The sequence below is a fragment of the Akebia trifoliata genome, chromosome 11 (genome assembly GCF_017979445.1).
Source record: "Akebia trifoliata isolate Shusen 1 chromosome 11, ASM1797944v1, whole genome shotgun sequence".
NCBI lineage: Eukaryota > Viridiplantae > Streptophyta > Magnoliopsida > Ranunculales > Lardizabalaceae > Akebia > Akebia trifoliata.
The window spans coordinates 569,742-582,039 of record NC_141385.1 but is presented as its reverse complement, the minus strand read 5'-3'; the positions used below and the strand labels follow the sequence as shown (position 1 = coordinate 582,039).

General features: G+C 34.7%; 1 protein-coding gene across 4 annotated transcripts; it reads right to left on the bottom strand.

The window, feature by feature from the left end:
* Window positions 1-222: 222 nt before the first annotated feature.
* On the bottom strand, window positions 223-5,805 carry LOC147390117 (fimbrin-5-like). 4 transcript variants are annotated; one of them, XM_086458407.1, is made up of 16 exons: window positions 5,592-5,805; window positions 5,343-5,387; window positions 4,933-5,070; window positions 4,604-4,774; window positions 4,278-4,516; window positions 4,010-4,181; window positions 3,851-3,889; window positions 3,666-3,734; window positions 3,412-3,528; window positions 2,975-3,186; window positions 2,428-2,583; window positions 2,138-2,337; window positions 1,588-1,745; window positions 1,401-1,497; window positions 1,089-1,180; window positions 223-711 (listed from the first exon to the last, which is right to left on the bottom strand). In XM_086458407.1, exons 3-16 carry the CDS (start codon window positions 5,017-5,019, stop codon window positions 394-396), a joined length of 2,127 nt encoding a protein of 708 aa, XP_086314533.1. In that variant the 5' UTR covers window positions 5,020-5,070; window positions 5,343-5,387; window positions 5,592-5,805; the 3' UTR covers window positions 223-393. The 4 variants fall into 4 exon arrangements, with proteins under 4 accessions (XP_086314533.1, XP_086314531.1, XP_086314534.1 ...); XM_086458405.1 differs by having other exon boundaries at window positions 4,933-5,082; window positions 5,592-5,804; XM_086458408.1 differs by lacking the exon at window positions 5,343-5,387.
* Between the last annotated feature and the right edge of the window lie 6,493 nt (window positions 5,806-12,298).

Here is a 12,298-nt window from a genome sequence, read left to right as displayed (position 1 = left end):
ATACACCGGTTCCCTAAAAAAGTTACGTAGAAGTTCTTGTTTTATTTTTAATCGAAGTAAAATACCATTATAAGCCATACAGAGTGCAATTTTGTTCCCCTTCCCTATTATTCAACACATGAATGTATTATTGTCAAAAGAATAATCTGACAACAACAATAGCAACCTCTCTAAGTTACAAAGAAAACTGTTGGAAACCTACATTACATCTTTTATGAACTGAAATTACATCTTTTATGAACTGAAATGGATTTTACAAGATTCTCTCTTGGATTACAACCACTTTTATGCTATCTGTGCATACGTCACTCTGCTTATAAGGATGCAAGCAGATTTTCATTTCTTTTGTCGTCTTTTAGAAAGAATAAAAAGATTGACTGATTGATCTTCAGTTCATTCTTCGACACGCTTGTCCCCATTTTCGGGGCGCGAGGATGGCGTGGTGTCTAACGTAGCATCATCTATTGTTAAGTTTGAGACCTCATCCGACATATCATCCGAGATGACACTTCCATCCTCACCATTCACCGAGGGAGCTGGGGAAGCTTCTGGAGTCACAGCGGCTGTATTGGGGGATGATTCTGGACCTGAGGATGCGTCCGGAGTTGTAGAGGCTTTGTTCGGCGTCGATTTTGATTCTGACTCCACTGGTTGTTGCAAGCACCAGTACATAATGCTGGCTGTCAGAGTCAGAATCATCTTCTGGTTTACCTGCCATAACAACAGAATATGTTCCATAAACCACTATGTAAAATCATAAGACACAAGTAATGAGGTTGCAGACATGTGACATGCTAACACGAAAGGCCTACATCCTATAGAGCTTCCTATTTTTCTAGATGGAATCCACGGTACAAGGACTCGAAGTTTCAAGAACCAAAACCAGGTGTCTTGGTCATTTTGAAATCTTAGCTCCTAAAAAATCATAGTTACTCATTAATGTTACCATATAAATAAATAAATAAAGAGAAGATAATAGGAAAGGAAAATATTCCTAAACAAGATTGTTCACGGCGTTGTCTCTGTACATGGAAGATATGAGATAAATAATCAAATAAATACAAATCTATCACAATTTATATCCATACCTCCATGATGTCCTCAGGCAACAAGAAAATAGAACAACCAAGCTTCCGTGCAACACTGATTATATATGTAGCATTCAACTTCTTTTCTTCATCTGTGATTTCCATAATAAACAGTAACACGGTAATTCACATAAATGAATCCATTTTCAAACTCAAGAGGGAAAAAAAAAAAAGGGCAGAAAGCCTATCATGTGTCAACATTGGTGCATTACCCATTTTCTTATATAAAAAGAATGGCAGAAATCCTTATACAAGAGTCACCTAAGATCAGAAATGACAGAATTAAAATACTCAAGATGTATAGAAACCTACCACTTTCACCCTTAGTGACAAGGTTCCAATTAACAACCCTTGGCTCCACAGCACTAAGAAGCTCGAGGAAGAATATTCCATTTGACAAGTTCTTGTCCTGAAGAAGTTTGTAGTGAACTCAAAACTGTCAATCATGGTTAAGGATTCAAAGGTAAGCAAAGAAAAGTTAGGGTTTTTTTTTTTCCACCTTGAAGCTATCCATTTGAGAAGTTCTGCCTGTTCTCTTCACCTTGGTGTTTGCCCAACTTAGGATATCAACATCTGTCATCTCCTTTCCTTGGGAGTGGAATCTCAAGTTTTTAAGGAGTTGAAGCATATTAAACCTCATCAACTGCCATAGGAAGGCTGACACAGAGCTAAACAATCAGTACAACTAAAACCACAAATCTTTCTCGATAAAATATCTGGGATGGAAGAAATGTGAATCCAAGATTTTGAGAATTAAAATTTGTTTCTTTTTTACCAATTCAAGTATCTCCAAAGCAGGTTGTTATAGAGAAGCTACCAATCCAAGGCTCTAACACATAGCCTCGTTAGAAATCTATGTACCCATGTTCTATACTTTTTAAGCATTCGTCACCCAAAAGTCATTCTCACAAATGAGAATTATTCTATCGGTAGCAATAACCATTAAATTTGGGAAAATAGACAACAATTGTTTTTCCCTAAATTCTCATAAATCAGGCCGATATTGAAATCTTATAACAGAGAATCAGTTTAAGATGATGAACACTTACCAAGTATGAGCTTCTTATTTCCTTGTACGATGTCATTTCCAGCAACATTGACTAGAGAGAATTTTAATTGTTTCCCAATCTTAACAACTTGGTTGCAATTCTCTACTTTCCTGAATGGCATCTTAATGGGAGGCTTTGTTGCATGTTTCCAATGTACTGATCCTGGAGACACCTTATCAAGTACTTCCAATAGAACCCAACTGCACGCATTAGAGAGAGAATTTACAATACGCCTAACTTATAGATGGTAGAATCTCCAGAATGTCGATGGACTGAAAAAGCAACCTTACCCATTTCTGACATCCTCGAACACGTTATTGACATATGTGACAATACCAAGACTATTGATCCATAGTCGGAAGCATCTCTCTTCTCTAGAGATGAGCACATCATCAGGCATCATCTCTGCAAAGGAGATCTTTTTAGTGTCTGTTGAAAGACCATTCCTGCAAAAGATATCCAAACGAATTAGCATAAATAGCTGTACTTCTCAATCACCCAAAAAAAAAAGTCAATTGGCATAAAACAGAAAAGACTAAAGGATATTCCGATGTTTCTAAATAGCCAACAATTACCAAAAGAGTCTAATAAAGCTAAATGAAAGGGTTGTTCATCAAAGGAAAATTCCTGAAACACGACAGACAATCTATAGCATAGAATGGCTAATTGCATCAGGATGAGAAAACTGGAGGAAGCCACCAATTGGTGGGTCTAACAAGGCAATCTAGTACCCAATAGATTGACTTTTACAGAAGTACCCAATAGGGAGGGGGGATTGAACTAGAAAGAAAGGAAAGCTGCAGCAAAGAAAAAGGGAACAGAAATGTGCATTCTCACCTATGATGGAATATGTGTGCAACAAATGCAAGATTCAGATTTGGTGATCCCTCAACAATGTCCTTGGGAGTTATATATTTTTTGCAATCCATTCTCTCTGCATGATCAAGTATAAGTTTTGCCCTTTCAGTGGGATCCTTGTTATCCAGTGTGGATGGGCTACAGTGTTCTGGTGCAAGAACATTAAGCAGGTAAGCATAAGCCTCTCCATCCTGCAAGTACATAAGCTTATGGTATCATTACATGAAGAAAATACAAAATACTAAATAACTCAATGAGCATGTTTGGTGAAATATGTTAGACTAGAAAAATTGCTTGATAATTTAAGAAAAGTATATTTTGGTCTTAATATACTAGTGTGGCCAAAGAGAATTCTCACAAACTAACAAGAGAAATGCCTCAATAAGTAATCAGAATTTGGAGTGTATTTCTCTTACCTTCACATCAGAGGAAAAATTTGAGATCGGTTTCTTGTAGCCTGCTTTCTTCAAATGGAAGTTCATCCATCGTAGTAAGATCTTTTCTGGGGCTAAACCCATGAGCTCTTCTACATCCTGTAAAATTTAAAATCAGCATAAAACACATGGTAACTAGTCCCTTTTTCCTTTTCACTCACTCCCACAACATAATTAAGCAATGATAAGGAACACAAAATAAAAGAAAAATGTGCAACCAATCAACGTCTCTCGACCTTGCTATCGTCCACCAACTCCACCAGTTGAGGTGTCTTCTTTAAATTGAGGTCCGCTAACAGTTGGATCTGATATTCGCATAATTGCAAGATAAAAGAAAGCATTAGCACAATGAAATTCAATTGTCATTCCGTAAACAGGTTTATATACCAATTACCAACAAGTAAGAAGTTCAAGTGCCCACCTTTATAATTTGAGAAATCAACCCAAGTACCAGATGGGGCTGTAATATTAAACAAAGATAAATAACGAAATTTCAGTAACAACCATGGAGTCTTTTCTAAATCACTAACTAAGATGATATGCATGAAACTCAAAATGGTCAGCTGAAACTCTCACTCACCCTTGCTTCAATCAAATCTTGTGTTCCAATGTTAACCACAGTGCAACCAATAGCCTTTGCGGAGTTGAGACAAAGGGTATGGTTCTCATTCCTTTCCCATGGGTTAAGCACCCGTTTGGTGTTAATAGCTCGTTCATCTATCGTCCCAGGTACGGCAACATTGATCAACTTACTGCATAAACCATGGAAGTATCAAAAACCATAAAACATTTTTAACAACATCCACAAACAATTGGAGCAATGTCACATAAATTCCAAATATAGTTACCAGAGAAGTACTCCATCTTTCACAAGGTTGAATAGATCATTTGTGGACGGATCTAAAGGGAGATATTTCTTCAAAAATGGGTCTTCTCCAAGGTAGCTGTTAATATGAGCAACATAAGAAGCCTTCTCTGATTCACTAATGGTGTGAAGAAGGGTGGTCGTAGTGGCCATAAGAAATGTCGATGACAGCTTTGAACGGCCCTGTTTGGCTGTAGCCCGGGCTTGTAAATTCAAATATGCCTGCCCATTCAACATTGTTCATCAACATAAATAACTAAAATCTATAGAAATAGAACCCATATATGGTCTTTGCAAGGGTAGACTCACCCTAAGGAAAGCTTCGAAGTCAATCTCTTCGCTCATGTCAGGGGCAGACTCGCCCAAGATCAGGGTTATCTCCTCCTCATTGAACATCTCAGTAAAAGTCTTTAATTTGGCCATAACGGGCGGCAAATCACCGACGGTAAATTTACCCGATTGATTCCTCAGCGAGATAAACTAAAACAAATGAACCCCAATTCATAAAATAAAAAAAATAAAACAATCCTTAATTGCTAATACCAATTGAATTATTATATCAAAATCAGAACATGTAACTGAATCCTGTAAAAGATCATCGTTTCATATAAAGGTGAGGTGATTTTAATGAAACTTACTTTGGTTTGGAGACTGCGAAGCTCGACCTGAGTGAATTGGCTCTGAAGCCATGGATCAGAAACAATAACACCCTTGAAGCTAGACATCTTCTCTTAGAATCCCTAGTCCTCTAAACTTCTTTTCTTTATCTAAGCAACCTATCAAGAACACTATTTACCAGCTAAAATAAATAGAAATTCATCAAACAAAGAGAAGCCAATGAAGATCTCCAAACTCAGAATCAAAAACGAAAAAGTAGATCCAAATTGCAGATATATAAAAACCCAATTAAGGAAACGATGACGTGCATGAATCTCCAATCTCAACTTCTTAATTATTGATACTTCGGTTGAAAACAGAACCCAAAAACACACCAAGAAACGATGAAAAGTGAGGAAAAATAGGAACAAAATGAGAAAATAATCGATACCTAGAAATGAAAATGGAGAATTAAAGAAACCCAAAGATTCCAAACCTGTTGAAATCAGAGATGCGTATTGTCACTGAAATGGGAAAATAATCGAAGCCCAGAAAGAAAATTTGAGAATTAAAGAAAAAAGAAACATATATTCCAAAACAGTTGAAGCTTTAAATCAAAGATTCGTAGTCACCAAAATGGGAAAATAATCGAAACCCAGAAAGAAAAATTGAGAATTAAAGAAACCCAAATGTTCCAAACCTGTTGAAAATCAAAGATTCATATTGTCATCGATGGGTTTTCTTCCTTCCTGTTGCAGATTTCTTTGACTTTCGTCCAACTCCAATGGAGACAGAGAGAGAGAGAGAGAGTTTCCTTCGTAGCGAAGAGAGAAACCCGTTCGACCGAAGGACGCGCGAAGACCAACGAGACAGCCAAGAACGTGCTGTCTACGAGATTCGACTCTGTTTCATTAAAGAGAAGAGCGTTGTTGATGGTATACAATACACACAAGTTGATGATGTCTGCAAGGGCACAATATTGTGACAAGTGGCAAACAGTCAGTCACGTTCAACACGTGTCACACATGCATGTGTTTGGTCCAACCAATCCTTTTAGACGGTTATCATCTGTGGTGCATCTGCTTGGTGTTTGATGTATAACGGTCCATCAATTATATTTATAGCCGAATGATTGAATTACAAATCACAGATACCATCATCGTCGTTAAAGTCTTAAATCATAAAAATGGGTCTCGCTAACGTATATTAAATACACATTAGGAACTAGCACTTAGGGGCATTTTTGGTAAGAATAATGCTGGGGTGACACAGGCTGGACACTGTGATTCTCACAGTTCTGACGTGGATACTAAGTCACGTCACCCACTTAACGAGTCAGTTGCCACATCATTAAGTGAAATTAAAAAAAAAAAAAAAAAACAGGGTCTTCTCCTCTTCTCTCCCTGTAAGATATGTATGCAATGGTTCTCTCTCTCTCTCTCTCTCTCCCTTTCTTCTTCATTTTCTCGATCTCGCAATTTCGAGTAAAGTTTGTGACAAGTGGGTTTGGATGAATCTACACAAATTCTGAAAATCCCAAAAAAAGAGGAACATATGTTATAAGGTAAAATGGACACTCGAATCAAACATGACTGCAAAATCTTCAAAATTACATCATATCTCTTTGTTATTCATTCCTACAAATCGTTGAAATAAATCAAAATTCTAAATCTACGTAATTTTAAGTTTATCATTCTTCACTCGCCATTTGTCATCAAAAATTTCTAGTTAAATTAACAAATCCATTGAACGTCCCACCCAAATACATGTTGAATTAATGATCTAAGAGATTATCACTGATGTTTGATTTCCTTGGTAATTTCCAAATTTTAATGGTTACATACAATTACCTTTAATAAATAATATAGTGGGATATACAAAAATGTTTTGGATTTGAGCAAATTGTATGAGATATTATATCATTAGGAGCTTATTTGAAGATCATGATCTTAAGACATGAGTGGCAAACCAATAATTTTTTTTTCCAGATTTGTAAGAAAATTTCAACATGAAGCTTTTTGTTCTTTTCTTCATTGCATCAATGGTGGTTCTGAAAGTAATTTTGGTGACTTTTTTCGGGTCATTTCTCGCTCTAGATCGTGTAGATATTATTATTGTTATTATTTTACTATTATTGTTGTTTTAGACATTCAAACATGCCTTTGAAATTAACAATAAAAATGAACTTTTGTTTGTAAACAGGTTATATTTTTTGTGTTTGCCCCTGCCCTTGCCCCTGCCCGAAATCACGAAATCAAGAAAATGAAGAAGAAATACAGAGAGAGAGAGAGAGAGAACCGTTGCATACATATCTTATAAGAAACAAGGATAGAAGAAGACATAACAAGGAGAGAGGAGGAGAAGACGCTAGGTTTTTTTTTTTTTTTTCACTTAATGGCGTGACAACTGACTCATTAAGTGAGTGACGTGGATATTGGCTTAATATCCACGTCAGAATCACAATGTCCAATCTGTGTCAACCCAACATTACTCTTTTGGTAAAGAAAATAACTTTTCACTGTAGTTTTGGTACAAAATTATGATCTGAAGGTGTATTTAATGCATTTTAATGTATAACCTCAAAGCACATGTTGATAAAACCCCCTAAAAATTTGGGGTTTGTGGAAGGTATCTTGCTTTGAATTTTAAAAATGTCTAGAATCTTACGTATATTAATTCTAATATGTTCATGTTCAATTCTAGAACTCTAACCGCTATATGTCCCAAGTACCAAAATTAAGCTAACCCAGTTATCAACAATCGAAACATAATCTTCATTTGCAACGCCAACCAAATATTTGTTGATCAACGAATTATGGATGTATATCTAAAATTTCATACGATAGATGCATTTTTTTTTTTTTTTTTTTAGTGTGAGTATCCCCACCATTTGGGTGGGACTAATCTCGTGGTCACACACACCACCCCATCGGAAAGTCTTACGTGCAATAGGTTGAGTCAAGGGTCAATAGGACCCCGGAAGGTGATCCTGAGAAATTCATATCTTCATTATTAAATTCTTATTCGAAAGATTTTGGACTACTTACATGAACATTTTCACTCATTTATTTTTCAAAAGCCACCTTTTTATGTTATTATAATTAAAATTGAATTCATTTATAAGACATCGATTAAGAGTATTGATTATCTTGATCATTAAAGTCTAACTAAATTTTAGGGTTAGCTAAGTAAATTATATTCCTCCCTTCAATATTTTTTCAAGACAAATTTTGTTATCTTAAAGTATAAATTATTTCGACCTACTTCTATTTATTCTTTTAGAAAAGAATCATGCTAGAGTGATCTTAGGATTGTACCTCATATCGCACATCCTAACGTGAAAATGTGTAAGAACCATAGATACTTTTTGACTCGTATCTCGATGAAAGTACTGCATGTTCACTTACTTTGTCAACCGTTGACACCCTCTAATCCAACGATTGTTAAATGATGATATGATGAGGCAACATTTATAATGAAAATCATCTCAAGTTGATGTATCCCAAGCTGAGTCGATCTCAGTTTGTCATGTCCCTCCACTTTCTCCGTCTTCTCTTTCTCTCACATCTCATCCTAAACCAAACTCTTTTCTTTCTCTCTTCTTTTAATCCAAACTCTGCAATTGCTAACATGGGGAATCAACAAGTCACAATTATTTGATGGGATTGATGTTGATCTTTTATATAATGATCCTTAATCAAAAGTCATGGTTAGATTTTACTCGGTTAGTACAAAAGACCCAAAGTTATGCTTAGATTTTACATGGTTAGTGTAAAGATCATTAAATTTTTCCTTGATTGACAATTTACAATGCAAACAACAACCAACACCAATGCTCAATCAAGACCTCGGAGAAAAAATGGAATCAAGAGGAAAACCTTCAAATAAGTAAAATAGGAATAAGTCCCATATCAATTTTAGGAATATATATCAAACATCAAAACTCACATAGATTCAACCAAACAAGGGGTTATATATATATATGTGGGGATGGTTCAACAGCTCTAAAGTTTGCCAAGTTTGGTACCAAACATTTTTCAAAATATGGGTTAGAAGCTTTGGAATGAGTTGATTTTTTTGTGAGGATGATCTCTATGAAGAGGAGATCGTCCTCACCAAAAATCAACCAATTCCAAAACTTCTAACCCCATCAAAAGTGATTTACAAAAATTGGACGGTCCATGATTCTCCAACTTGTAAAATAGGGTTAGAAGTTTCAAAATGAGCTAATTTTTTGTGAGGATGATCTCTTCACCGTAGAGATCATCCTCACAAAAAATTAGCATATTCCAAAACTTCTAATCCCATCAAAAGTGATTTACAAAAAATGTTTGGCATCAAACTTGGCAAACTTTAGGGCTGCCGAACCGCTCCCTATATATATATATATAAAATCGACGGATCATGTCCCTTGATTCAAATGTGTTTAAACCAATTCTATCTTTTTTACTCATTCCACTCACCCAACTCAATGTCTGCATCCTTGGTATGTTTAATCTATTAACCTGTCTTATAGATTTTTTAATTAATACTTCCACTAGTTTTTAATTTAACTAAACTTCCTTCAATCTATAGTTTTTGTAAGTATAGGAAAGTGGTGTATTATATGAGATTTAAACTATTAAAATTATCTAACACAAATAACAATATTAATCCGACAAAACCCATTAATATATTCCATATAAATAATTATTTCAATCATTAATTAATATGAATTATATAAGTTTCGAAAAACCTAGGTTATCATACAAAGGTGGCACATAATGAATCCTCCAAGTGTACTTTCCTTTGGGTAGATGTGAGAGTGTCATTATTGATTTTTAATAAACAAAACACTAATGCTAGAGTGACAAAAGCAAGGTGATACAAATGACATGGTGACACGCACATAACTGTAGATGATTTTTACTTGTATATCGTGAAAAAGCATCTACGATTATGTGTGCACCACCACATGTGTCACCCCTGTGTCCCCCTTTGTGTCACCTCAGCATGACTCTAAACTAAAATCTATATAATAAAACATAACTGAGTTGGAACAATTGTTTTTGACCCAAACGTCCAATTAACTATAGTATTGAGGATTAAACCTTTTATCAAACTATAGTGTCATAAGATCCACTTTATTTCTTTTATTCTTCACCTCCTCTAATTTTATTATATTTTCTCTTTTTCCTCTTTAATTCACTTTATTATTTTTTATATTTTTAATCCCATTTTTTTTTAATAATTCTCCTCCAACACTATTTTTTTTCAACTTTGACCCATTAATCCAAAAAAGGATGCCCCCTTTAACTTTACTATATTTTCTCTTTACTCCCTTTAATCTTAATTTTTTTTAATAATACCCCTTCCGTCAAACTATAGTTTTTTGGTAATTATTTTACTTCATTTATTTTTCACCTCCCTAACTTCATTATATTTTCTCTTTTATCATTTAATTCACTTTATTATTTTTTAATTTTCATCCCTTTAATCTCAATTCTCTTTCACCATTATGATTCTAGATAATCAATTTTATTAGAATTCTTTTTACAAGAATACACCTACCCTAAACTGGAATCAAATCGCTTTTAGAGTCTTCAACTCATCCTCCCCCCCCCCCCCCCCCTTCTAAAAAGCACACAACAAGTCACACACACCACCCCATCGGAAAGTCTTACGTGCAATAGGTTGAGTCAAGGGTCAATAGGACCCCGGAAGGTGATCCTGAGAAATTCATATCTTCATTATTAAATTCTTATTCGAAAGAGTTTGGACTACTTACATGAACATTTTCACTCATTTCTTTTTCAAAAGCCACCTTTTTATGTTATTATAATTAAAATTGAATTCATTTATAAGACATCAATTAAGACTATTGATTATCTTGATCATTAAAGTCTAACTAAATTTTAGGGTTAGCTAAGTAAATTATATTCCTCCCTTCAATGTTTTTTCAAGACAAATTTTGTTATCTTAAAGTATAAAGTATTTCGACCTACTTCTATTTATTCTTTTAGAAAAGAATCATGCTAGAGTGATCTTAGGATTGTACCTCATATCGCACATCCTAACGTGAAAATGTGTAAGAACCATAGATACTTTTCGACTCGTATCTCGATGAAAGTACTGCATGTTCACTTACTTTGTCAACCGTTGACACCCTCTAATCCAACGATTGTTAAATGATGATATGATGAGGCAACATTTATAATGAAAATCATCTCAAGTTGATGTATCCCAAGCTGAGTCGATCTCAGTTTGTCATGTCCCTCCACTTTCTCCATTTTCTCTTTCTCTCACATCTCATCCTAAACCAAACTCTTTTCTTTCTCCCTTCTTCTAATCCAAACTCTGTAATTGCTAACATGGGGAATCAACAAGTCACAATTATTTGATGGGATTGATGTTGATCTTTTATATAATGATCCTTAATCAAAAGTCATGGTTAGATTTTACTCGGTTAGTACAAAAGACCCAAAGTTATGCTTAGATTTTACATGGTTAGTGTAAAGATCATTAAATTTTTCCTTGATTGACAATTTACAATGCAAACAACAACCAACACCAATGCTCAATCAAGACCTCGGAGAAAAAATGGAATCAAGAGGAAAACCTTCAAATAAGTAAAATAGGAATAAATCCCATATCAATTTTAGGAATGTATATCAAACATCAAAACTCACATAGATTCAACCAAACAAGGGGTTATATATATATATATATATATGTGGGGATGGTTCAACAGCTCTAAAGTTTGCCAAGTTTGGTGCCAAACATTTTTCAAAATATGGGTTAGAAGCTTTGGAATGAGTTGATTTTTTTGTGAGGATGATCTCTATGAAGAGGAGATCGTCCTCACCAAAAATCAACCAATTCCAAAACTTCTAACCCCATCAAAAGTGATTTACAAAAATTGGACGGTCCACAATTCTCCAACTTGTAAAATAGGGTTAGAAGTTTCAAAATGAGCTAATTTTTTGTGAGGATGATCTCTTCACCGTAGAGATCATCCTCACAAAAAATCAGCATATTCCAAAACTTCTAATCCCATCAAAAGTGATTTACAAAAAATGTTTGGCATCAAACTTGGCAAACTTTAGGGCTGCCGAACCGCTCCCTATATATATATATAAAATCGACGGATCATGTCCCTTGATTCAAATGTGTTTAAACCAATTCTATCTTTTTTACTCATTCCACTCACCCAACTCAATGTCTGCATCCTTGGTATGTTTAATCTATTAACCTGTCTTATAGATTTTTTAATTAATACTTCCACTAGTTTTTAATTTAACTAAACTTCCTTCAATCTATAGTTTTTGTAAGTATAGGAAAGTGGTGTATTATATGAGATTTAAACTATTAAAATTATCTAACACAAATAACAATATTAATCCGACAAAACCCATTAATATATTCCAT